We start from the raw sequence: 27721 nt of genomic DNA, 5'->3' as shown, positions 1-27721 counted from the left end.
ACATCAGGGTGGTGATTATCATTACAGTATGTAATTGGGATTCTTGTTGCTTTGTTTTCCACCGAAAGCAGGGAGTACAAACATGGCAGAATAGCAGCCTGTGAAAATTAGTGTCATAGAACTTAAAAAGCATAAATTGTGTTCGCAGCCCTCATCGCAGACACCAATGGCGAGTAGCCATCTAATTCAGGTGTGGCTCGAAGAGGCTGGTGACATATTTAAAGAATCTTTGTGTAATATAAGAGGGTATTGTCTGGGGAAGAATGACAGACGAGAAGCCCTTTAAATCTCACTGTAAACTCTTCAAGAGTATAACCTTCATTGTACGCGTGCTTCGGATGATGGCTTTTTCTCTTTCTCTCCATCCTCTCTCTTCCCTTCCTGTTTCAGAAGGACATGAAATAGTTTCGGGAAAGTGCCTGTAGTGTGCTGGTGCCCTGCTCCACTGTCTTTCTTGGAGACCATGCTGTGGGACTCTTTCTAGGTGATGTGTTGTTCTAATGAGGTCCTTTTGGGATTTACAGATTGACTCCTGGGTGGGGCCAGTAATACTGAATTTCACACCTCAGCAAGTTCTGTTAAAGAGGGGTCCCGGTGAGATGCTGTGAAACCTCCTAGTTAAAAAAGAAAAAGAGAAGAAAGAAAACAAAATCCAAGCCCTGAAACAATGAGAGATTTCCTAATTCATTCTTTGTTATTCTTTAAGACCACAAAAGTTATCTTGAATTCTCAGACACAGATCCAGTTGGAGACATCTATTGGCCTTAATCACATTTTAAAATTTAATAGGTCCGCTGTTTCAGCTTTGGTCTTATAATGCCTGTAGGAGTTTAAACTATCTGGCACATACAATTTAGTTTCTGGCTGATACCCCAATATTAAAAAAAAACATTAATTCTATGGTTGCAAATTCCCAAGCTTAAAATTCCTTCTCATAAATTATGCTCCTTTCTCTAACCTCGATCATAGCTTTTATGACAATTGCCAAAAAGATAGGGTTTCAAATATGAGGGCTGTAAGAATATCATTTCGTGGCCCTAGTTTTGAGAGCATAGCATGTGGTGACCATTTGTGTATGAAGCATTTTCCAAATGTGCTGGTTGTAATTTAACCCAAAGGTCTCTGTCGCTTCTCTCCACTTACCAGTCACTTTGTGCTTGTCTCTGTAGCGACCGAGAAACTGGGCAGGAAAGATCTGGCTACAAGGAAACCAAGCTTTCCCTAAGTAGTACTAAAAACCAGCTCCTCAGCATTCATTCTATGGCTTATGGATATTGGCCCCTGAATATTTGATTTCCCTGTATTCAGACCTTTCCCAGACTTCCGTGTATGAAGCCAACTGGGAATAAAATGGAGAGTCAGGGTTGGATTTCTTCCCGTTTCTCTCTCCCTCCCTCCCTCTCAATCTCTGTCTCTCAATCTCTCTCTCTCTGTCTCTTCCACCTGCAACACTCTACTTTATCATCCATGGCCATCATTTCTCATCATTTAGCCCTCGTTGTTTAAGCCAAGCAACATTTGGACTTGGAAAAATTCCAAGTAGCACAGAACACATAGGTTCGCGACCAAAATTGTATTGAAATGTACCCTCTGCCTATCTATTCTACCCTGTCAGTGATAATCTGTAGCTTATAATTTCATGCTCCACTTTATTCTTTGTCAAATATTTTTCATCTGTGTGTGTGTGTGTGTGTTTGTGTGTGTGTGTGTGTTTGTTCCTGCTCTGTCCATGTGTTTTGAACTGCAATTAGAGAAAAGGACATTGAGTTATTACCCAGTAGTTTTGGATTTTAAAATGACCATGGTTGGTGAGGATGCTTACTATTTAAGGAGCTAATATCCTCAATTTTAGGTTACCATAGCTTGCTTTTTTTTTTTTTTTTTTTTTTTTTTAGCAGCTCATGTGGTCTTTTTAAATGACCATTAGGAAAAATAGGTATCCTATTCCAATTGTATATGTGCTGGGGAATTGGATGGCTCAGGAGATGACTAATGGGACTCTAGACCTTTCCGTCTTTAGGTCACCTCCTTGAATCTGGACTACATCATAAGTGGTCCAAGTCCTGACCATCTGGCAGCCATTGAGTGGCTGTGGTAATGAAATTGGTCTCAGTCCAGGTCTTAGTCGACAGGTGTTCACATCGTAAGTGACACTAATTGACTTCCTACTCTTTCAATTTGGAAGACGGTAGACTGTCACTGAGCCGGTGATGGGGAAGGAGTTATTCATGATATATTCAGAGTCCAGCGAAAGCCAAGGAATTCAGGGCCTTGAGCTGGCACCAACCTGGCACCTCACAAATATTGTACTTGTCTCTTATGGGTTCCATTAGCCTCAGAAATTAAAAAAAAAAAAAAAAAAGTAGCAATCTAATTTCAAAAGATATACAATAACTCAGAATGGCTAATGCTGCTTTTCTGTAGGTCTAGGAACCTCGTGTGTTGAGGTTTTTCTCTTCCTCTCGTATTATGGTGATTGGATGCCTCCTATGAAGATTCCATGTAAGGAAGAAAGAAAGAAAATTGCATTCTGGGCCTCTATGATAATATCAGGCAGACTCTTTGTTTCTATTCTTTCAATTTTTTCTTTGTTTTGGGGTTGATCACCAGGTCACCCAGTCGGAACACATGCTATGGAGAATGTGGTAAGTCTGTCTTCAACGCTCTTGTGAAATGAAGACCAAGGTGGAGAAGTAACTTTGAGACCTTTTATTAACAATAAATTTCAGTACACAGGGTTCCGAGGCTTCATCCAGCACATACTCTTTCCATTGTTCCAGGTGTCTGAGTCCAGAATAAGCTACCGTTTGTTCACTCTCACTCGGGGCCTTGACCTGAGGGTAATTTGGCCTGACTTGGAGGCCAGGTATTCGTATTATTAGGAGCACTAGCATGACTAGTAGCGATGCTAATTAGTACTGGTAGTACTAGGAGTAGTAAAATTTTATTCCCTGAAGTTTATCGAATAACTCTTTTTTTTTTTTTTTTTAACTACACACATTATTTGGATGTCCCCGTAGCAAGGGGCAAAGAAAGCCACACTCCTGAATCAGTTATCGCACTTACAAAGTCAAGATGACAACAGTCACAGTGGATCTGTTTATTGAAACAGACGACTCTTTTAGTGGAATGATCAATGTCTTACCTCTTTCTGAAAGGCTTTCCAGGGGTAGGAAATCATCGGGCATCTGATATAAAGTAATGAACAAGGCCTTCTATTGGTCAGTTTCTGGAGCAGGCTTTTAAGCATGTCTGCCTGTAAATGTAGAAACCTGAGTGTGGAAAGTAAAAGGCGAGAGCAAAAGATTTACTGGGCGCATCTATCTTCCTGGCTTTTAGAGTCTTTGTGATTAATACATCTTTAATAGGGGACTGATCTAGATGCTTCGCATGTCAGAAAGCTAAATGTTACAGCATTGTCTCCTTGGTTCCAAACACAGCAGGACGATTAGCAGCTGTCTGAGTAACAAAGACAACCTGAAGCCCACAGCACAGCTTTTATTTTCCAGATTTGGAAGGCTCGAAGCTCTCCAAGAGCCGAGTTGACAGCTCGAGGAACAGAAGCCTCGATTCAGAGCAGCTAACCCTTTGCTACTCTCTATGCTGTATTTCTGCTCAGCAGAACAGAACCTTTCCTTTCCACCATCCTCCGGATTCCAGAATAAGTTTGGCAGACGTTGTTGGGCAATGGAGGGGCTCACGTTGCCCAAGGCTCTTCCTCCTGTCTCATCAAGACACATCCAGACTCATTGCAACTAAGAGCTTTTCCTTGATACTTTTCAACATCCTGAGAAGCAGTGAGAAGGTTCATCTTCCTAGCGGCATTCAGAGAAAACAAAATATCGAATTTTTTACTCTTGCTAAACTTTGCCCATTCCCTTATCTTAAAACGGTTGCCTTGCTCAGGCAAATTCTTACAAATTGCCTTCCAGTAGAAAGACTTGTTTTTCTATTTGCCTCAAACTGGCATTCGTACTTAACAGGAAATACACACTGAATCCTGCCATGTTTCTGTTGGCAAATGTTGGGCTACCCTTATTGGAACCTGCCAACAAGTTTCTTAGTAAGCAAATAGAAAGTGAAACAAGCCGCTGTCAGAGGAAACAGAATACACACTTGAACTACAGCAGAGACACTCGGTGCCCCTAAGCCATCCCGTTATTCTGGGGGATACGTGCCTTGGTTCCAAGTTGAGCTTTTACTCACTTGTGATTCTACAGCTGATGGTATGGCTATACAGGTAGTAATGCTAATTTAAGATGGTAATTTTTATTTTACTTTATTTTTTATGTTTTTAATGTTTATTTCCTTTTGAGGGGGGAGAGAGCGCGAGCAGGAGAGGGGAAGACAGAGAGGGAGACACAGAATCCGAAGCAGCCTCCAGGCTCTAAGCTGTCAGCGCAGGGCCCGACCCGGGGCTCGAACTTGGGAACCAAAAGATCAGGCGCCCCTAAGATAATAATTTTTAAAAAGTAAGGGGTGCCTGGGTGGCTCAGTCGGTTAGGCATCCGACTTCAGCTCAGGTCATGATCCCGTGGTTTGTGAGTTCCAGGCTCACGTCGGGCTCTGTGCTGACAGCTGATCTTCTGTCTCCCTCTCTCTCTGCCCCTCGTGCACGTGCAGGCAGGCTTTCTCTCTCCCTCTCTCTCTCTCTCTCTCAAAAATAAATAAACCTTAAAAAATAGTAAAACAAGCATTTAATTAATACATTTTCTTTACTATAGAAAGCAGGGATTGCTGTACGGCTCAAATATGAAACAGAACGATTAACTCGTTACAAAAGTCCTAAGTTGCAAAAACTTAGATCTTTCATGACACCTTTAGACCTTTACCCCAAAGATTAAACATTTTGGATGGGTCTAGTATTAATTTTCGTATTTCATCCCTAATACCCTTAGTTAACGCTTTTCTTTGTCTTTTATAGCCTTTTGATTATGAAATATACACACATACAAAAGAGTGGATGAGACATAAACATATAGTCAATGAACTATCCCAAAGCGAACACCTGTGCCGCCATAAACCAGGGCAAAGAATAGAACATCGCCAACCTTCCACAGGCTTGCCCTGTACTCCCTCCACCTTCCCTAGCTTCACATACTGTTGTTTTATTTTGCAATTGAATTTTTCCATTTTAGACAATTCTTCCCTTAGCCCTCTAAGTAGTTCTCTTATGAGGTGATCCATCTGTAAAAGCTTTAAGCTTTGTCTAGACACAGAGGTCATGTCTAAATTACCTCTGGATTTCTGGCAAGCAAGAATGCACATAGGTGGCCCTGTACCTGACTGACGTAGAGCAGACCTAAGATTTGCTCTGTTGCTGATGCTGCTGCAGGAGAGCAAGCCATTTAACGTTCAGATCTCTCATTTCTTGCCAGTGCAAGGAGGGGAGAGACCAGAGGCCTTTGGTGGCTCAGGGGTTGAAAACTGTGGGCTCCAGGACCGGACTTGTGAATTCACCGTTTATATGCTGTCACTCGGGGCAAGCTCTTCAAACCCTCTGTGCCTTCGTTTCCTGATCTATAAAAGGAGAACAATAATAATACCTGCTTCATAGGGTTTTCGTGAGGGTGATAGGATTAACTTATTCAAGGCCTTTGAGACAGTGCTGGGCACGTAGTAGTTACTCAATAAATGCTCACTTGTTGAGCGTGTGTTTACAGGCGCGTGATATGGTAGGAGGATTGTATGCTTTTGAGGCAGGCACTCTTGGGCTTAAAAATTTCATTTTATAGCGCTGGTCCGATCCCCGAACTTCCATGTATTACCTAAGTTTGCAGATATGTATTCAAAGGGGATAATTATAAGCGCTTCCGAGGAGATGCAAGGATGAAGCGATGTTACCGTTGTGCCCAAGGGCCTCACCGAGGAGACCAGTATTTGCTCATTTGCCCATTCTTCTGTTTTCCTCCAATTCACGTGGCCCAGGCCATGCCAGCTGGTCACTAGGCAACGGAGAGGAACCCTTTTCTGCAAAGAAAACTCAACCGTGCCATCTGGAGAACACCACTGTCTTTCCCCGTTTAACGTTAAGACGAGCTCAGCGGAATCTTTGAGCCCAGGAATGTGGGACTCTGCTGAATCCACTCACGGGTAAAAGACCCGTGGCCGATCGTGTCCCTGCAAACCTGCATCTTCTATTCCGGGCAGGGCCGACCTCAGGGCGCGCTCGCCAGAGGAGTGCGTCGATATCTGCTCACGGTGCATGCTCATAGGTGCATCCCCAAGAGGGGACCTGAAGGCCATTCAGGCAGCTTTAGACCACCGCTCAATCTTCTGTAGCCAGAATACACTACACTTTAGTTAGTTATTATATGAAAACGGTATTCGAAAAATGCCTTTTTTTTTCTTTTTGCCAAATGGCTACACTTTACCTGAATGAATATCTGCTGTAACCCCAAATGTCAGTGAGTAGGTTAACTGACATTTAAAATTATTTCTTAGGGGCGCCTGGGTGGCTCTGTCGGTTAAGCGTCCGACTTCGGCTCAGGTCATGATCTCCCGGTCCCTGAGTTTGGGCCCCGCGTCGGGCTCTGTGCTGACAGCTCGCAGCCTGGAGCCTGCTTTTCGATTCTGTGTCTCCCTCTCTCTCTGACCCTTTCCCATTCATGCTCTGTCCCTGTCTCAACAATAAATAAACATTAAAATTATTTCTTGCCCAAGTTACATCCAGCGGGTGGTGATGAGGGAGGGGTTGGTGGGAGAGCTTTGAAGACGGACGTGGGCATCAACATCCAGCGGGCAGACTGTAAGTTAGAGAGGATGGAGGGACCCAAAGACGCGGGCCTAGAAGAGGAATAGTCACTTAAACCCACATTCCCTTGCTGAAATTCAGTCACGTGAACCATCTGACATGTAAGGGAAATGTAGCCCCTGTCTGAGCAGCTCCATCCCAGAACAGTTATTTATTCTTTTTTAAAAAGTTTTTGAAGTTTATTTATTTTGAGAGACAGGGAGAGTGAGCAGGGGAAGGAGAGAGAAAGAGAGAGAGAGGGAGGGAGGGAGGGAGAGAGAATCCCAACCAGGCACTATCAGTGCAGAGCCTGATGCAGGGGTTGAACTCACGAACCGTGAGATCATGACCTGAGCTGAAACCAAGAGTCAGATGCTTAACCGACTGAGCCCCCCAGGCGCCCCCAGAAACAGTTATTTAGGGGAGGGGGGCTCTCATCTTTTGGGCAGTTAGCCACAGAGGTTAATCCCAACACCTTCACCTTTCTTCTGCAGATACTTAACACGAAAGGGAAGAATATCACATTCCATCATTTAAAATATGGTTAATAGCTCCCTATAAAAGGTTTTTCTAAGATCACCTGCCACCCATTCCTCTGGAAAACTAAGTAAAGTAAGAGTCTGAGCTTAATGTTTTGTAAAGTTTTACTCTTGGATCACTTAGTGAAAGCACCAGGAGTCTCCCAAAATGAGATTCTGAAAATCGTTGTAAGTATGGGTCTGTTGTATCTTTTGGTAAGTGTTATGGTGCCCTGCTTTACTTTATACAGTATTTGTTTAAAATAGACTCTTTGTACTCACCTTGGAAAGAAATCACCTTCTGGAAAAAAAATGCACCCCTCATATATTTTAAGTGTATGCTTAATTAATATTAATACATCCATATTTAAATATAAATGAGCTTCATTTAATCCAGAGTCTTCTAAAAGCTTCAATCGAGAATTTGGTTCTAGATCTTTTGTTGAATAAGAAAATAATTCAGTATCGATTTTGGAATCATCAACTTTTTCGGTACCTTTTTTTTTTTAATTTCTTTGATATTTTTTTATTTCTGAGACAGAGAGAGACAGAGCATGAGTGGGGGAGGCGCAGAGAGAGAGGGAGACACAGAATCCGAAGCAGGCTCCAGGCTCTGAGCTGTCAGCACCGAGAGAGCCCGACGCGGGGCTCGAACTCACAAACCATGAGATCGTGACCTGAAACGAAGTCGGTCGCTCAACCGACTGAGCCACCCAGGCGCCCCTCGGTACCTTTTAAAAAAAAAAACAATTTTACAGATTTATTTCTTGACTATGATAGAATGTGCTTAGGTGCTTATTAATGGCACAGCAGCTAAAAGCTGTGGGGTGCAGAGTGGCGTTCTTACATTGGTGATGTATCGAGGAGGGTGGACAGGAATGCAGTCTTAATGACTTTTACCTAAAAAATAACAGAGGGCTAACCCAGCTGGTTGAGTGTATTGCAAATGAAATCATGTGTATATGAAAACACTGCGGGTGCCTGTGTGGCTCAGGACCATTCCATTCTTGCATGATCTCAAGTTCCTGAGCTCGAGCCCCACATAGGGCTGTGCGCTGAGGGCACTGGATTCTGAGTCTCCTCTCTGCTCCTCCCCGGCTTGTGCTCTCTCTCTCTCTCTCTCTCTCTCTCTCAAAGGAAATGAATAAACTTAAAAAAAATAAAATAAAATGAAACACGGCACACTGTTGAGTACTCTAAAAGACCGCAGTGATAATAGTAAAAAAAAACAAAAACAAAAACAAAATTACAGTGTTGTTCAATGCCATTGGTCGTACAAAGCTCAGAGGAGAAATCCTTCCCTCCCTTTGGTGGGATGTGAAGAAAGCAATTAATATTAGCACGAGAGTTCTTAGCATTGCTGTGACGACAAAACCCTTAATCACAAGGATATCATTAGTGTTCTGGAGCATTTAATTTTGATGCCTGACAGCGTTTTAAAATGCACAAACCTTTGATAAAGAGCAAATCAGAGCTGCAGTGTTGAAATGAGAAAGAAAGGGGGGAACAAAAACCACCTTAAGCTCCAAGTAATTAAATTTAAATATGCCATTTGCATTAAGCAGAGATATGTATAAACTTCGGGTTTATTTTTCCTATCCGTGAAAGACCCCTTGAGTAAACATCATCCCTTTACATTCAGATCCTGGGGAGGGGGAACCCCGCTGTGGTTAAGAAGTCCTTTTCCCTCTAAGCACTGGGCATTGTTGTACCACTGACATCCTTGGCTTTTGGTTTCTTGACTTTCATAAAAGGCTGTTTTCACTCTTCCTTGCCTGCAGGCTGGAGACCTTTCACTGCATCTGTTTATTTCCTGCCTTCCTCCCTCCGCCCTCCTAATTTGGGCCAGTAGTGAAATGCAGTCGATCTGTTTCAGTGCTTTCACCCTCCCCCCCCCCCCCCCCCCCCCCACTCCAAGTCCTCGGAACTGTTTTTAATTCATCGCTCCTGATACTGGACCCAAGCAAACAGTTTGATGGCCCGCGGTGATTCACAGCAACTCCTTCCTGCCTTTCTTTGCTCCTTATCTTTTTTTTTTTTCTCCTCTCCATCCTATTTGGGTGTCAGAAGTACCAAACTGCTGCAGTAAAATGACTTGTAGGTGTTTAATGGCAAGTCATTGAGGAAGCGAATAAAAGAAAATTGTAGCATTCGCGTCGGTGGGGAGCAAGGAGAACTGCTGAGCTTTGAACCAAAGAAAGTTAAATTTACCATTTGCTTAAAAGGAGCCTCCTCTGTTTGACATCAAAGCATCTCCTGTAATTCTTCCTTGTGAAATGTACCACCGTTAGAGAGTCATGATAGAGCCCCCGAATCTGTGCTGTTTCTGTCTATCAAAAACACACAAGGAGATAAAACCCACATGTGCTTTCTGCGTACATGGGGCCAGGTCTCCCACCAAGTGTAACCACAGAAACATAGCAAATGGGGATTCTATTCAGAAAGCATTCTCAGTTTCCCAGGGATGTGTGGAATTCTGAATACAGAATTATTTGAAGGTGGGGGGGGGTGATAATTTATGTTGGCTTTCTAGTAGAAAGCTCAGATCATTCAACCTTCAAGCTTTGGTGAGTTTTTTTTTTTTTCTTTCATCCTCAATGGTTTTTGGTCCATCTTTAAAAAAATGATATTTTACTACCATTTTACTTGTTTTCCATTTTACTTGTTTTCAATGAGTGTGAGGAAAGATATCTGTTCCACATGCTTAATGTTGCTGCCCTTAACCTGATTACATAGGGTTCTGTACTCTATTACCCTGACACTTCATCAGTGATGTCCTTTTGGTGGGATTTCGGGGATCCACGTAGTACCTAATGGCTTCTTCTGGCAAGGATGGACTTTGTTTACATTAGCGCATCTTTGGAGATAACTCTGGTCTTACAAAACAAGAGAAATGCTTAGGGCCCTTTCTGGATTCAGGATTATGACTTGGTGGGAGAGATTTCACCACCACGGTACCTTTGTGGTTAGGAGAACTATTTACATACCCTCCGGATATAGAGGTGAAATCCAGAGAGGACTGTCAACACCTCCGTCAACCAAAAGAACAAATCCCTCAAAATGCTGTCTGTAACAGGTGCAGTGAAAACTAGTTTTAATGTCAACTCACATTTGAATGACATTTTACAACCTGTGTGCTTGAAAGAAGTTCAGAAGCATCTCATATCTCTTAGAAAACAGAGACCCCATTTATAATTAGAAGTGTCCTTTGCTTTAGTCCTAATTGTCAATAGCTTAGTTAACTTAAATAGCAGAACCAGACCCACAAAAGGTCGTCTGAAACAGGTGCAGATAAAAAGTTGTTTTAGGAATGACTTACTTCTGGTACTTTATATTTAGAAAACATTTCAGTGTCTACAAAGATTTTTTTAAGCTCTGTTTTCACATTTAGTTCACTTTTATTCATTTGACAAATTTATAGAGCACTCACTGTGTGCCAGACACGGTCTTGAATAGTTTGGATATAGATATGAACAAGGGAAAGCTCTACTTTTGTGGAGTGTACATTCTCGTAACTCACACGCTTGTATCTGAGAGGAAGGTGGCTCAGAAATGGGAGAATGGAGTGAAGGAAGTTTGAGCGACTTGCCCAAGACGGCAGCTGGTAAATTTCAAACCCAGAATTTTGCCCCCAATCCTTCTAGAAGTCATTGGTCTTCCCACCAAATTAGTAAAGCAAAGAATACTTGTAAGTATATGAATCAAATATATTTTCATCTTTATCTCATTTCACATGTCCTAGATGAGCCCTCCGTGCTCACAGAGTCAGAGTGCTAAGTGTTTTCTTGAAATTTCCAGTCATATTTGGAGCAGGTACACCTCTATTCAGCCATCTTTCACCTTTCTGCCTCTTGTTTGTCCCTCCGAATCTTGACCGTGTTTCACCAACCTTACTCCAAATCCTTCCAGAGTTCTTTCTGCAATTTGCAATGCCCTCCTGCCTACTCTGGCTTCTCATCTCAGCCACTATCTTTATTTAGCCAGATAGCGCTTAACTGTCTAAACATAAATGCCTCCTTAGCTCTTTGGATTTTAAGTTCTTCGAGCAGAGGCTTAAAGGGCATTTGTCGAATGACTGAACGGTTATGTCAGCGCGATTTGTAAGCGAAAAGGAGAGGAAATAGAGAATATGGTTTGGATTAAAAACTACTGAATACCCTTGAGATTAATAGGATGTGGTCTCAGATGACAGACAGCATCTCAGGACAGGAAAGTGGACATCTGTCGGTCATTGGAAATACCGCTCCTAACACTTGAAAATTAAGGACTTAATTGAATTAAGTCACAAACCTTTCTTTCAAACTACCCCAGAGTAGTTCTTGCCTTTGTGATGTTCACATCCATCAGTCATCTTTCTCAACCATGTTACTGTTGATTAGCATGACCAGCTGTCCTAGTTGTGTGTTATTCCAAAATTCTAGCCACGGAAGAATTCTTCCTCATGTCCGGGGGCACAAAACTTTCCTTAAAGCAAACATCTGTTTTATGAGGGAAGTCTGTGGGTAGGTAGGACTGCTTCCAACCTAAGACGTGTCTTTTTCTTCAACTGAGGATACTTTCATCAGCCTTCCGCTTCCTCCCGACTTTTCCTCTGACTCTTCAGCAGGTGTATTGCGTGTCTAAAGCCACAGTGGGATAAGGAAGCGCCCACCTCACCTCGTACTTCTCTCCGTCACTATGGGAGAATCTGGAAAAGAAGAGGTTACCAGGAACTGTCTCCTCTTGAGTTCTAGAAAATGGTTGTCTTCTCTGTGAGACTATCATAAAAATTTCCTTTGGCTCCTGGGTGGCTCAGTCAGCTGGGCGTCGGTCTTCGGCTCGGGTCATGATCTGCGGTCCGTGAGTTCGAGCCCCGCACCGGGCTCCGTGCTGACAGCTCAGAGCCTGGAGCCTGCTTCGGATTCTGGGTCTTCCTGTCTCTCTGCCTCTCTCTCTCTCTCTCTCTCTCTCTCTCTCTCTCTCAAAATAAATAAAGTTAAAAAACAAGCTGATGGATAAGATGGGTCTTAATTTGATACCAAGGACTGGATTTGATTCCGATTTGTCTGCCCCTTCCTAGCTTTTCCTTGTTCTCTTGGTGCTCACTGAGTAGGTGCTTAGTGGATGAGTTAGTCAGTACTGAGGAAAAACCATGTGTCCACGGTTTTCAGAATGTAAGCCAGAGAACTGAGAGGCGAGCAGGACCTTTTTTCTGCTTGGTGTTTTATTTTATTTTTTTAAGTTTATTATTTTTTTTAATTTATTTTAAGAGAGAAAGAGAAAGAAGGAGGGAGGGGGGGAGAGAGAGAGAGAGAGAGAGAGAGAGAGAGAGAGAGACAATCCCAATCAGGCTCTGCACTGACAGCACGGAGCCTGACGTGGAGCTCAAACGGACGAACCTTGAGATCGTGACCCGACCTGACACCAACAGTGGACACTCAAGTGACTTGAGTCACCCAGCCACCCCCTGCTTGGTGTTTGTATGCTGACCCAAATTTCCCCTATGGTGAGGGGCCCTCTTTGGAACTAAGGCACCGATTTGTTATCTTTGAGGGAGGAGAGTGTTCAATCTGTTATTCTATTGGGAGATCGTCTTGCAAATTCGTTAGCAGAGGACAGAGCCCTGGGGTGTCTGGACCCGGGATCCGAAACCTTTCTAATTGAGAAGGACTCAACAGGATTTACCAAAATGTGGAAACATCCCAATGGTGGCGTCAGAGATCATGCTAGTGAAAGTCCACGTGGACCATTCTGTAATACTGAGTTGCCCTGTGTGAAAGTTTGTTTCTTCCCAGTTCTCTCTCAGTGACTCCAGTTACTCCAAGGCCAGAATCTCAAGCTGGTGCGGGGATTATCCTTAATGCGTCTCTCACCCGGGGCTAATCTCTATTTTTGGTAAGGCACGGAGAGGAGGCAAGAATGTCCAGCCAGCCTTCATAGCATTGTTTATTTCCATATTCATTTTTATGGCTACCCGCTCTTAACTGCCAGTGATAACAAGATTTCATGTATATCAGGAATGGGGCTTTCTTTTTAAGTACATCTCGAGTCAGTAGAGGGTGTTGGCTCAAGAAAAATATCGCCGAAAGCACAGTACCCGTTGCAGAGGGATGCGGCAGCAGCTTACGGGGACGGCATGAGAAAACGAGCTCGGGGACCATTGGGGTAGGAGAACGATCGAGAAGTGCCATTGCCAACTGCCTCCTCTGGGGAAGCGAGCTGCAGCCGGGCCCACGTGGCAGGCGATGGCTTCCAGATGTGGCGTTGGAGGCTGGATTGGAGGCAGGGTAGGAAGGGCGAGGGAAGAACCCCCTACGTGGCTTACCATGTGGCGTGGCTCCAGATTGCCTCTTTCCTCCAGAGCGGCAGTGCGGTGAAGCCCAGAGTTTTCCAGACTGGCGTTCTTTGTGCCAGCGAAGGTAAGACGCTCTCCTCCGGGGAAGGAAGGGCTGCCCTGTTAGACTGCTGTGCGGTTGCACGTTTTAGTTGGTATATTCCCTCAATCTCCCTTGGCGACGGAACGCCTTTGTCGCTGCGGCCTGGGACACAGGCTTTCCTGAACACGCCCGTTCAGAAAGACTGCAGACATGACAGCCACACGGCATCATGCCTTTCGGGGATTAGAAGGACGCTGCATTTCTCTTTCTGTCTCGTTTTCTCCCGTTTTTACGACAGCCGAGTCAGAGCGCGCACTGTTGGTGTATTTGCACATTTGTGCGCACGGATTCTCCGCCTCGAGCCGCATTAGGGATATTCTATTAGTGCACGTGATTGCGTTGTGAACTCCCTGCCTGCGCTATGGTGAGCACTTCGGTTGCGTGCGTATTCCCCTTCAGAAACCCTGCCGCCCCAGCTTCTAAAATGGGAATCAGGTTCATGGCCCACGTGCAGCAGTTGAGCGGTAACCCAACCAGAGAGAAACCCAGCTCAGTTCGTCAGTGCGCCCCAAGGGCAGCCGGGCAATGCTTTCCCGAGGAATCTGCCACTTATCAGGATCTGACCCAGGCCGTTTCTGAGAAAAGTCCATTTTATAACTTTATGATCCCCCCCCGCCCCCCCCCCCCCCCCCCCACCGCTTTCTTTCTAAAGTCCTTGCTTTCCTGTTTCACGTTCCAATCCCGAACATCGGAGTTTAAAGAGCCCCTTTTTATGGAGTGTATGCTAAAGTGCTCTGTTAGGCAATGTGTTTATTACCTGGAGTGAAATAGCTTTTCACAGCCGGGCAGCTTTCTTAGCCTTCTTGCCATCTCCGTATTTCAGAGAGTCACTCCTGGCATTTTGCGGGACAATGGTTCCGTGTCAACCGGGAAGGAGCGCGAGAGAGAGAGAGAGAGAGAGAGAGAGAGAGAGGGAAAACGTGCGTGTGCGTCTGTGTGTGTTGGGGGAGGGAAGCCTAATGCCGCTAATGAGCACATTTCCGGTTTTCATTTTCTTCAGATGTTCAGTGGCTTCCATATGGCTGCGGCACACAGCTCTCTGTTCATCCACTTGGGTATGGTTACTAACCTTGGGGTTGCCTTTGATGGAGGACATGTGTATCCACTGTATCTCTCACTTGTGTTTGTGCCTGAGATTCAGTCTGGAATAGCTTCGGGGGAGAGGGAGAGGGAGAGAGAAATAGGGCAGGGTGGGTGCGTGTGCCCCCGCGCGCGTGGGGACGCGCACGCGCCCTCTTGAAGCACCCCTAGGGGAGATGCCAGGCTGCCCAATGCAGGCCTCCGGAGAGGTGCTCCCTGCTGGATTAACTTGAGCTGGAAGGTTCCCTTGTGGGATGATGGCATCTCTGGTTGCTTTCCTTTCCATCAAGATACCTGTCAGATATGGTCAAGCGTGTTTGTTTGAAGTTAGCCCCAGTTCATGTTTAGTGACAATTTATTTTCACTTGTTCTCTTGTTTCCTCTGAGTTAGGGTTTGGCAGTCGTGTGTGTGCTGGGAAAGAGCAGGACACTATGATGTTGTTCCCCAGGGGCCATTGTTTGATGTCTGTTTTCGCGTTTTCTCCCGATTTGGTAACAAACAAGAATATGGATTCAATTTAGGAAGACCCCCCCTAATCTCTGGTTGTACAGACCAGCTTTGTTAGGTAAGATTACAGATTTCATGAATGCCCCTCTTCTCCCTGTAATGGCACATTTGTGTCATTGTCAGTCACAGCAGAGCTCGACAACAGCGGGCTGGAGATGTGACCGTCACAAGGAAGAAGAGGGCAGCCTGGTTTTAAAGATCTCAAAATACCCACCCCCACCCCCCGACAACACACCCGGTAGAGGACGGTTTTTGTGTCTGTTTTCGGGGAATGAAGAAAGTTTGCTACTCAACAGGCAAAAGCAAGATCTCAGCTTCTGTAAAAATAGCTGCAAAACGTCACACATGTGCAGAGAGAACATCGTCGCTTTATTTGGGTTCATCATAATTTGCATCATCGTGCCACACTGCAAACGTAGCTACAATGGAGCAGTACTTTTATCTATGTTGGAAAGGATATAGATTCTTTGCATGTCCTACAGTACTCCGGGAAGAGTTGCAAATTCTCCTGCCGGTATAAAATTAAAGATCTGTAAGATGACTCTGGAGGTGGGATGAGGTGCAGTTTTACTCAGCTCAAGAGGAGCTCTTCCAGTGCCTTTCCTGGCTTGCCAAAATAAAGAAGCAGGAGGCGTTCTCTGTACCTCCAGCCTTTTGTGAGACGTGGCTGCAAGCTCTGTGGAGGTGACGCCACAGGCCTGTGGACCGACCAGCCTCTTACTTCAGAGGTTATCTTTCTAAGACAAACCATATGCCACAGTATTGAAGAGAACCATACGACTGGTACGCCTTTGTCCTGGGAAGGAGTGAAACGGGGACCGGGGTGGGGGGGGGGGGGACGACAAGACAATCCTTGACACTCTTCTTAAGTAGAATGAAACTATTGATTGAGACCGCCATTTTCTTCCCCGTTAAAGCAAGATGTCTCTTGTTTTCGCTTGTTTGTTTGTTTGTTTTCCCAATAGCACCATCGTCCATTGCTTTGGTCCAGGCTAAAGAAGTTACAAGGTACAGTGTTGCTCTGGCTTGGCTGGAACCAGATAGACCCAACGGGGTGATCTTGGAGTATGAAGTCAAGTATTACGAGAAGGTATTACTTGGATGAGCAAGCTTCCTTCCTTCCTTCTTTCTGTTCCTTCCCTCCCTCCCTCCCTCCCTTTCTCCCTTCCCTCCTTTCTTCCTTTGTCTCTCTAGTTTTTAGCCAGTTGTAAATGCTGAGTACCAGTGAATTTCAAGACCAAATGCATTTTGTTCCCCAATCGAATCCAATTATGAATTTTATATATTAAATCCGTTATCTTGAAAAATAGGAAAAATACATTGTGTTCTAATATAACCATTTTTTTTTCTTTCGAGTAATGGGAATCAAGATAGCGAAGAAGTTCTTATATATAAGCCTTCTATCAGTGAGAGTGACTCATAAAAGTCGAAATAATGATCTGTTTAAGTAGATCACTGCTATTCAGAATCAAGGTGTGGGTTTTGATGACTTTTAATAGAAAATCGGGGAAGGAAAATTACATTTTTCAGCCTCTTAAAGTTATAGAAAGACATTATTTTTACAAATAACTTGTCTCTCGTAAAGGACAGGATTCTGAAGAGAGCTATTTGCATTCACGATTGTCTAGAAAATGAACAATTGACTTCTCTTTCTTTTTAAAGATAATCACTTATTGGCTTCCTTATTAAAAGCAGAAAAGGGACAGGATTTATTTTTCACTGAAACCAGATTACAACATTTTTGACATTTTCTAGACAGAAAATAGAAAAAGACAAGAGAACTTCTTACAGCTATTTCTCTTAAATTGTCAACTGTGGAGTGAGAAAAGCCACCAACCATCGTCTGATGTTCTTTTCAAAAAAGATTATAAGTAAAGGTCTGGATATGGTCAGCGTCAATGGTGATCATACCTGAACTCCACGTGTCTTTCCACATCCAACATGTAACACTGGTACTTCCCACATCAAAGAGAATATAAGGTTTAGAGAGTTTATCAATCTCTACTTTCAACTTCTGAGTGCCCTGGCCTGGTTCCTTTAAAATTGGGCCTAGGATAGGTGAGGGATTTATTTAGCACCTTCCCCAATTTTATCGTCCCCATGATGCAGGATCAGAATGAGCGAAGCTACCGGATCGTCCGGACGGCTGCCAGAAACACGGATATCAAAGGCCTGAATCCTCTGACTTCCTACGTGTTCCATGTGCGAGCCAGGACAGCAGCCGGCTATGGAGACTTCAGTGAGCCCCTAGAGGTCACGACCAACACAGGTATCAGCTGCTGAGGCCCTTTTTTACAGTCTAGGTGAAATCACATTACAGTGAAATCCAAGGAGCTGTACCTCATTTTTGGTCAGGCAAACATTCTGTTGCAACGAACACTGCGTGGAAATAAGATGTCTGTAACTTGGAAAATCCCATGCTATTTAGAAAAGAGCATTTTTCGTATTATCTAACCTGTCTTTTTGTATGATTGAAAATGTTTTCTTCTTCTTCTTTATTTTTTTATTTTTTTTATTTTGAGTCTTCTGTAAATGATGAAAGACGGGGCTGCTAAGTAGACCGATTGAGCCTTGCATAGCTCTCTTACTTTAAGATAGGAAGTTTTCTCCCTGGGAAGAGTAAAGAAGGGCCCTTTCCCCCCACCCCTTTTATTTCTTTCTAGGAATCTGTTTTAACCAAGTCAGGTCGGTTTTTTTTAAAAGCCTCTTTGGACCAATATATCAAATCTTTCAACATTGTGAGTTGGACCAACTAATTGATTGAATGGAAAATGTTAACAAAGGACATGCCCGATGAATAAGCAGTTTCCATAAGATGGCTCCCCCTATGTAATTAACCAACCAAAGTTGAGCTTACTTGAGAAGGAGACGGTAGAGAAGAATTTTCAACGTCAGTTCTCGAAAGTAATTTTATTCACAAGTTGTGAAATAAAATATGAATATAAAAACAGAAGAGGAAGTACTCTAGAATTGAATCTGAAGGGGTTTGACATTTTGGGGGGATATTCCTGGAAGGCTTCTAAGAGGACGTGGCTTTTGAGCTGGGCAATAGTAAGCAGGGTTTTGATAGATTCGGGGTGAGGGCTGGGTAAGTATTCAAAACTGCTTGTCGTTTTTGAAATTTCCAAGTGTGCTTCTCACTAAGGAACGCATCAGATCATTAAATAAGCGTTAGGGCTGAAACTAGAAACGGAAAGAAGAAAAAACAACGGGCGGTAATGTTTACCAGGGGATTTAAGAAGAATCTTCCGGTTGAAGTTCTTCATGCAGTTATACAGAGAACGTCTTCATCCCATTAAAGCTCTCTTAGAAATCCCATTGTGTAAGCACTTACCGAAGGGCAAGAGAGGCTCTGAGCGGTCCACATGGCTTCAGCACTTTGGAACTCGTGCCCCAAGCAGACAGACGTTCTAGCTCCTCGGACCTTCCCAGAGGTGATTGTTGTGTCACTGTCTTTGCCAGTGCCCTCCCGGATCATCGGAGATGGGGCTAACTCCACAGTCCTCCTGGTCTCCGTCTCAGGCAGTGTGGTGCTGGTGGTCATTCTCATTGCGGCTTTTGTCATCAGCAGGAGGTAAGCACTTAAGCCACTCACTGCCCACCCCACCCCCCATCTCGGGTTTTTATGAGGGAGCTTTTTGTCTCCTCCCCACAAAGCCGAGGCTTTTGATTAACATCATAAACAGGGCATGTGCGGTGGCCAGCTCCTTGCTCTTGGCTTTGATCTCCCCACGTCCCTGCTGGAGCTGTTGGCTGTGACTGGTGGCAGCTGAGAGTCCTGGAAAGACCCAGCTAATTCCTGGAAACCCAGCCGAGAAGCAAGCCAATGAGAGATTTCTAGATACTCTGAGCTGTAAGGTGTTACATTTATACCTCTCTTAAGCTCGGACTTACTGCCAAAGGCAAAAAAGAAGCCGTATAAAACGTGGGTCCAAAATTTGAGCCCTACCATTGGTCAGCTCTATTACTTAAACTCTTTCCGTCTTTTTTTCCCCTTTTATAAAGTAGGGCTAGAGGATCTTAGAAGATCTGCCCGTAAGAGTTACTGACAGAATTTTGATGGGTAAAGTAGAGAAGTCAGCACACAGTAGGTGCTTCAACGTGAGTTCGGTGAATAATAATTGCAACCAAAGCAAATAATTGGGCTCCACGCGCAATCTTCTTTCAGGAAAGGCCGTCAACAAGGAGAACCGTTAAGCATGCTGTGGGCATCGCACTGTTTTTGGAGATGAATCTGAAACAGCAGATTACTTATTCTTCTGTGAAAGTCTACAGACTAACTTGATACTTGAAAAACAGTCTAGAAAAGAGAGGGAGAAATGAAAACGACCAGGCAGCCGATGTTTTTGATTATTGTGCTCCCCAGAGGCTCCCGAGGGATGCGGGGGGGGGGGGGGGAGGGGGAGGGACGGCTACTTAGCTCCAATATGTGCCCACTTCTAGGCTTCTCCAACCTTCACTCCCCTATGCTGTCCACTATTTCACAAGGTGGAGCTTTTGGCAAAACAAATTTAAAAAATTAAAAAAAAAAAAAGCAGAACCTGGGGATGTCAAAAACGATCATCTTAAACATAACCGCTTTCATGTAATAGAAGAGGAAAATGATCTCAGAAAGGCGCAGTACTGGTCTAGGATCATTGCGTTGCCTTAATAGGAGACCCACTGTTGGCTTACCCAGCAGCCATGCTCGGCTCCCTGGCTGGGGTCTGTTGTATCCTGTCTCTCTCTGCCTCTGCTGTTGGTGAACTAACCCGGTGATATCACGACAATGCCTCTGGCCGTTGCCACTGGCCTGAGCAAGCCATGGTGCTTTTTCCTCACTTTGTGATACTTTATAATTAGGGTGATGACTGTATATCCTAATTTGCCCGGATGGTCTCAGTTGTCACATGTATTTATTAATATCATGCCTCCTCTCCCACTGTCCCGAATGTCCGGTATTGTAGAAATGAATCACGGTCACTCTCCTACAGTATGGAACAAGAACTCATCGTGAGCAGGCACCACCTACATTTGTCATTGTGTTTGTTCTTTTCGGTGCAAAGTCCATAGCAGCATGTTTGATTAGAGCCGTGAGTTCCATCCCGAAGAACCACGAACCACTTATTCCTTTTGCTCTGTTACACACATGAAACATACATAGACGTGCCTGTCGCACCCACATGTTGCTATATCTCAGTCTTTGGAAACTTCAATTTGGCCTAAACAGAATTTGACTTTTTTTCTCTAAGATTTTTTAAAAAAATGTTTATTTTTGAGAGAGAGAGAGCATGCAAGCAGGGGAAGGGGGATCTGAAGCAGGCTCTGCACTGGGCAGCAGCCAGTCCAACGCGGGGCTCTAACTCACAGACCGCGCGATCATGACCTGAGCCAAAGTCGGACGCTCAACCGACTGAGCCACCCGGGTGCCCCCAGAATTTGAATTCCAGATGGACTTACCTTTTCTGGCATTTGATTGTGGAAGTCAATCAGGATGAACCTCTTGCTTGTCCATTGCCTTTGGGTCTTGCGTATGTCCACATGGCGGGCACACAAACACACGGGCAACTGTGTGCAATAGTCTATATCCATTTCTGATGGTGGGATGGGGGGGTTTATGAAAATCACATGGGCTCTTGCTTTCATTATCACACATTTCCGCCTCTGAAAATTTGACGGTGCATCGCAATAATTTTTAGCAGAAAGGAAAGACATTTAAAAGTCTCAAACTACGAAAAAAATTCTTAATTTCCTCCACCTCAAAATAACTTTTGGCTAAAATTCAGCACCATGTGATGCTCGGAACCATCTGAGAGGATACTCGTTTGCAGAAAGTGGGTCTCGTCTTGTGTCTCAACCTCCTCTTTGATGTTGATGGGAGCCTTCGTCTATGCGACCAGTGTTTCTTTAGCGTTACCTTTGTCTTTTCAAGTTACCTTAACGATACCAATGCAACGGGAATATTTAGGGAAGAAGTCACCCCATCTTAAGTTTCTTCCGGATGTTCTGCTTTGACGAAAAGAAAGGAAAAGCGCATGAAAATGTCATGCAGGAAGACAGGCTTATTAAAAGCTTGGAGCTATAGAACATAGAATCGCAAACTTGATGACTTGATTTCCGTGCTGCCTTTATTGATCACTTTATTCTTTAGGACAGAATGGATAGGAGGATGCATCGGATTTCCAATTATGAGTCCCCACCTTTGAGAATTGAACCTGTCGAGTTACCCAGCGATGATTCTTGTCCCTTCTCCCCCATTAAAAAAAAAACGTCACTTCCCAAGGCTGATAAACACTGCTTGGTGATTGGTCCTCAATGGATCACTTTTTAGAAAATGAAATGTCAACCCCTTGCCCTCCTATTGATTCTTCTTTAGTGTCGGCCATAAAGCTGTCACGGGAAAGCCGCCTGGAGCCAGGTAGCTGACAGGCTTTGCACCCGCTGATGCACACTCAGCTGCTTGTCCTCCGCACGCAAGCTGTGTGTTCTGTCACGCTGCAGTACAGATGTTTCAATGCGACAAGAACAGGTGAAGAGGGAGGAGACGGGTAGTGCGGACAGAAGTCTGGTCCGTGCTTTCAGTGAGAAAGGTGGTAAGCGGCACCCCCAAATGATCTCGCCGACCAGTCTGGAAACCAACCCATGGAATATCCTGGCTGGGAAATGATAGGGCTGCTGCTTAACGTTTTAGAGCCACAGAATGTTGATGGCGGAGTCAGTGCCAGAGACAGAGAGACCCCCTTTTAAGGTGATCCCCCTCCAATGGAGGCCCACATGATGCCATGTGAGATTTTTTTTTTTTTTTAAGAAGTAGAGGGCTAGGACCCACACAGCGAGAAAAGTTTCAGCCCTTCTGATCACCTCAAAGAAAAATCTGTCTGGTGCTAATTTGTCATTGAGGAAAGAGGAAACGGCCTCAGGCTCACAGCTGGTATCTTGCTAGAATTTTTTTTTTTTTTTTCTTGATAGCAATTGTTTCATTTACTATATTTCCTTTCTACTGAGAAGCCTGAGCTGTAGGCGAGCCAGGGTAATCTCCATTTCTTTCTCAATGAGGAGATCCCCTTTTTCCTTTCGGCCAACTTGCGTGTATAAACCATTCAGGGAGCTCAGGGAAAGCATCAAACTCCCACATTTATAAACTTTATTTACGTATTTGAAATGATACGCCGAGTATGTTGGCTTAAGACGTATTGTATGTTTTTACCACCCACGTGATCTTAAGCTAATTACCTTACATTTTTTTAGAAGCGTCTACGGTCCGTGTACCCTTCGGCCCTTGAGTTGTAATTAGAAGACTGTGTCAGCTTTGTGGGCACACGCTGTCCTTGCTGCGGGGCCGTTTACGTGCCGTTCGCCTTGTATCTATGCGATGCTGTCCCTAGAAAGTTTATCCCAAACCACGCGTGTGCGTTCTCTCAGAAGCATGACACCGTGTCCCCATACTGCTGCAGGTATTTATTTGTGGTCTCCGCAGTGGAACCACTTTATTGCTAGCTAAAGTGATTTTTGAAAGGACTGTTAACAATGACATCATAAAATGCAGCGAGAAGGTCATAACCTCCGGGACTGATGATGGAATGTGTTACGTTTCTCTGATCCCTGCTCCTTTATTGGTGATTTCATCAGGTTATCCCAAATACTATTAATCTGGGTTGCTTTAGGCCAGTGTGCCCTTCCCCCAAATAATATTTGATTATTCGAGAAAAAACTTCTAAGAAGAGACTAGAATACAAGATGAGTCTCTCCTTTCTCTTTTGGTGATCAGAGACAAGTATTGCCTGATAACCAGGCATGGAGGTTTTTATACTGACTTTCTAATGATGGCTGGTTCTACTGGGTTATTGTTATGTCCATTCATATTGGGGTATACTGACTGTCCCCTTTTTATTAGAATTAAAGAAAAAAACAAGTGAATTGATTTTAAGAAAATAAATGAGGTGGTTGCAGCAAGATTTCTGAAAACATATATACCCGTGGCTCTGGTACAGGAAACTACTTAATTCTAACACTGGCATCTTCTGTATTAGGGTCTCGAGGCCTGGCGAGGAGGTTAAACAATTAACTAAACCAAGGTCCCACAGCTACTTAGTCGCCTGATCAGGACAGGAATCCATCTTCCCTGGCTTCCAATACTGGCATAGATTATTTTCATGTCCTCTGAACTGAAAAAAACTGACCCACGTCAAAAGCCCACGCGGACGGTCCGAGCGGACCCCGATTTCAGGAGTCTCAGGGCTGATGGGAACAGTCGCAGTCTGTGAAGTAATGTGCACGCCTAACGCACACCGTAAAGTCAGACTTGGCACGTTGATTTTGTCTTCGAATGAAGGCTGCGATTTTCCACTTTGGAGCTAACTGTTCGCGTGATGCTGAGCCAGTTCCCATTCCGTCTGTATCTATCTTGCCTGGTGTCCTAATTGGAATATTATGATCACATAAGAATGAATGCACTCAAATGTTAGCCTCAATTGGCTCTGATGGAGTCATGTAAATTCATACAATGAGGGGGCAGATGGTACTCTGGGAACATTTCTAAACAACTTGCGTGCAATTGTACGGTTCAATTCCAACCATTTCAAAATGTTGCTCATGAAGAACATTTAGACGTCATTTGGTGCAAGAACAATGACAGCTTAAGGAAGGGGAAAAAGAAGGATGGCCTCTATGAATCTTCATGGGTGATGCCATTAAATGCTGCAAAGGGTCCTCCTGGAGCCGTGCTGGTTATTACATTGCTTTATCTTCTTTAATCTGCACTTTAGCTGAATAAATTACTTACCTTTTACTAATTAGTTTTGGAACAGTGAACCACATCAATCAAATCCATCCACTTGATCAGGGAAGTTAGTATTTTAATAAAAGCAGGGTTTTCCTGTGCTGGGCCCCTGCCACGCTCCCCCTCCAAGGTTTTGTTTGTTTTATTGAATAGTCAAGGTGCCAGAAGGACACATTGGTTGGGAGGGCAGTGCTTGGGGCTCACGCTGTTCCTCAACAATGCCTGCTAATACCCTGATTCCGCCCCCCTTTTGACAGAGGGCTGGGGAGGGCTCAGCTCTGCCTCCCAGCTCCACCTGAAGGGGAGGCTTTCCTCTCCCTCCTGCAGATGAAAGGTCCCGGCTTCCTTCTGGAGCATTCACTAACAACCCCCCCCCCCACCCCACCCTGTTACAATCAGATTGCCCAAATCCCAGGAATTAGAAAATCTTCAGCAACAAAGGATTCCTTCTGCCATTCAGGTGATCGGCCTTGGATGTCAGTTTAGAGTTAGCACTTCTTTAGGCTGTGTGGTTTCCTCCAGCCTGGCCAACCCAACTTCAGCGGGCTTTCCTGGAACACTAACGTACACTTTGTCCAACCCTGAGCCAAGGAAGAAGAGTCATCAGGTGACAAAGATGGATCCTGACTTGGGCATTTCCGTTTCCAGTGTATCATGGAAAAGCTAATCAGGCTACCATTCGTCTTTGAACAGTAATTTCTTGGTTTCTTTCCCAGCATTTTCTGGACTCCTCAGGGGTTCTCTCCTCCAAGGAACACTGCAAGTCAAGAAGTTTCTTTAAGACTACACCTTCCCCTCTAATTTACTTCCTCCTTCTATGTTTAGAAGTCTGAGGAGGGGGTGGGCGTGGCCACCTTATAATTAATGACCCCTGCCATTTTGCATTTCCTCTGGCTTTGCACATATTTAATGGAGGTGCTTGATGTAAAACAGATAACTGCACTCCTGGACAGCTGGAGGCCGTTGTTTCTATTGGGATATTTCAGGGTCTTTTTGACCGACTCGCTGGCCATTTGAAGTTGGTACCAAAGCTCTCCTCTGCTCTATGCATTGTTTTGCTTCTTTAAAGGAAAGACATTCAAATCAGTATTGGAAATCTTAAGTGGTTCGAGAGATATACTTGTAATTTTAGATCATGCTTTTAGGGACGCTGATAAGATACAATCGCACAGACTGGCAGGACCCTATCACACCCCTGGGACCTCGCCACGCGTTTCCCTGACATAAAATCTTGTTTTCATAGTCCCTGACCTAACACTTCTATTTCCTTTAAAAGGGGAAGGGGGTGGGGAGGGGCCGAGGGGACTACATCTCCCATCCAGACGCTTGGTTTCGGGACATTTCGACGTGTTGTGTTTCCTTGATGAAGCAATGGCTTTTCAAAGCAGTGGAATCCAACTTAAGTGGATATACTGATATAAAATACAGTATTACTTACAATAACTCTCATCAGATATCTTGATATAACTTCATCTCCACTACGAGGGGCATGTGAAATAGTGAGGGGATCAGGGGAGACGCACTCCTGTCCTTGCTAAGAGGGTCGTGGGTGAATCACTTGCCCCATGCGCTGTGGAACTGAGCATGTCTGTCTGGCTGCCTACTTCCCTGGGGTTGTCGTGAAGATAGGATTCAATAATAGACACGATGGCTCTTTAAAAAGTTGAAAGCAAAGTAAAAATGCAAGAATTCTACACGCTTGGCAGTTAACTCTAGTGACTGAGGTCTCTGTTTACCAAGCTGCTTCCTGCTTTGTAAACAGTTAGGGGAGGGGATGATAATGTGTCCGGAACACTCTGAAAAGTGAAATGCGGTGTACAAGTGGAAGGTGGTATTACTTGCAGGGAAATGACAACACACAGAGAGACATCTGCAGGCCCTGAGGGCCCGATCGCAGAGCTGGATCCTGCACCAAGGACAATCAGGAGCTGATGGGGGACCGTGATGGGACTGCATCTCCGGTTGTCCAGTTCGGCCCCGTTAGGTTCTCTGCTGTTCTCTCTTTTACACGATCATCCCAACCTTCTCTACTTGCTCAAAGTTCAGGGGTTCAGGGGTCCAGACTCTGATAGGACCACACTGCCGAGATGCTTTATGGCCTCAGTTTCCTCACTGTAAGAAATCTGGACTTACCTTGTCTGTAAAGGTCCTAGAAACTAGGAGATGATTATAAACTCCAGTGAACTCCAGTGTACTTTACATTTGGGACAGAAACACAAATGCACACATCTTATTCACTTATTTGACCTCATCGTCCCCCAAACTTTAGAAATCCGTTGTACCAACTGAGTTGAGCTTTTGATTCATTTCAGCGATATACACACACACACATATATATATACACACATGCATGCATATATAACGTATCAAAATTATTGATTTAAGATTTATACGTATTCAAGATTTCTGACTCCCAAGACTTTTGTAACACCCAAAGCTCATTTCTTTAGGACATTTAGAGCAGAATACCAAATGTGAGACCGTACGCCATTATTTTGGAAAGAGATTTCGGCTACAAATGGAAACTTCTCGTTTTTACTCTTTCAAGTTTCCTACAAACTCTTAAGGAACGTGATCAAGTAGAAAGCGCAAATATTTACCTTTTAAATTTTCATTAATAATTTAGGAGTTTGTAAGCAGCAGCTGAAACCAATAACCACAAAAGTATTGTTTTAAGAATATCATATAATATGATAATGAGGTTTTTGTCAATAACCACAAAACTATTGTTTTAAGAATATCATATAATATGATAATGAGTTTTTTTTCTGGTAGTGGTTTTTGTGGTTGTAGCAACAGGACTTACTATTACTTAGCACATACTGAACATTATCGCCATTTGATTTGTGCATAATTCACCCATGGAAACTTATTTTACTTTGGAATATGTATGGGAAAACTAGCCAATAAACTTATCATCTATCTTCAATAAGAGAAATTGATTCTGGAGATTTGAAATTATATTATAAAATATTTGTTTTATCACCTTAGTTTCTAACATTGTGGGTAAGAGCAGAGACTCTGGGGGCACCTGTTTAGTGCAGTTGGTTAAACGTCCAGCTCTTGATTTTGGTTCAGGTCATGATCTCACATTGGTGACATCAAGTTCTGCTGAGGGCTCCACGGCCCTCAGCTTAAGATTGTCTCTCTCCCCTCCCCCACTAATGATTTCTCTCTCTCTCTCAAAAAAAAAGACAGAGACACAATCAGTTCTGATTGTGTTTGAAACCATTATTCACCAGCAAACTTTCCATAAACCTCGGTTTACTTGCCTGTGAAATGTGCACAGCATTTTTATCTGCCTGACTTATATATAGTATGGTAGCAAAGAACTTATCTTGTGGCTTACTACTTTTGAAAATATTGGTGTGTGTGTTTTTTTTTATTTTTAATAGACGGAGTAAATACAGTAAAGCTAAACAAGAAGCAGATGAAGAGAAACATTTGAATCAAGGTACAAAAATTGGATTAAGAATACATTTTATTTTTAGACTCTGTCTCGTGTTTTCAGTTTAGAAATGCCTGCATTAAATTCATGTGGCTATCAGTATTATAGTTCTTTCATAGAATTATCTAAGTAACGTAGTTATTTTCCCCTGAAATAAGTGATTTGGGATTGTTTCGAGTGAGGTTAAAGATGGGGGTTGGGGAAATTTCCTTTCGATTCTTCTTATTCCTTATTTTACTGTCTACCCTGAAAAAGTATCG

The 27721-nt window shown here is 43.9% G+C and overlaps 1 protein-coding gene across 8 annotated transcripts in view; it reads left to right on the top strand.

The window, feature by feature from the left end:
* Nucleotides 1-27721, top strand: part of EPHA4 (EPH receptor A4) — a 149472-nt gene that overhangs the window by 98275 nt on the left and 23476 nt on the right. For 7 of the 8 annotated variants that reach the window (XM_042950258.1, XM_042950260.1, XM_042950262.1 and 4 more), the window contains 4 exons: nt 16221-16345; nt 17365-17524; nt 18718-18829; nt 27409-27467. In XM_042950258.1, the coding sequence (XP_042806192.1) occupies nt 16221-16345; nt 17365-17524; nt 18718-18829; nt 27409-27467 (456 nt within the window). Of the gene's footprint in view, nt 1-390; nt 457-16220; nt 16346-17364; nt 17525-18717; nt 18830-27408; nt 27468-27721 lie in introns of those variants that run through there. The other variant, XM_042950267.1, reaches the window with a different exon arrangement.

Source organism: Panthera leo, chromosome C1 (assembly GCF_018350215.1).
Source record: "Panthera leo isolate Ple1 chromosome C1, P.leo_Ple1_pat1.1, whole genome shotgun sequence".
NCBI lineage: Eukaryota > Metazoa > Chordata > Mammalia > Carnivora > Felidae > Panthera > Panthera leo.
This window is presented reverse-complemented; position numbering and strand designations above follow the sequence as displayed.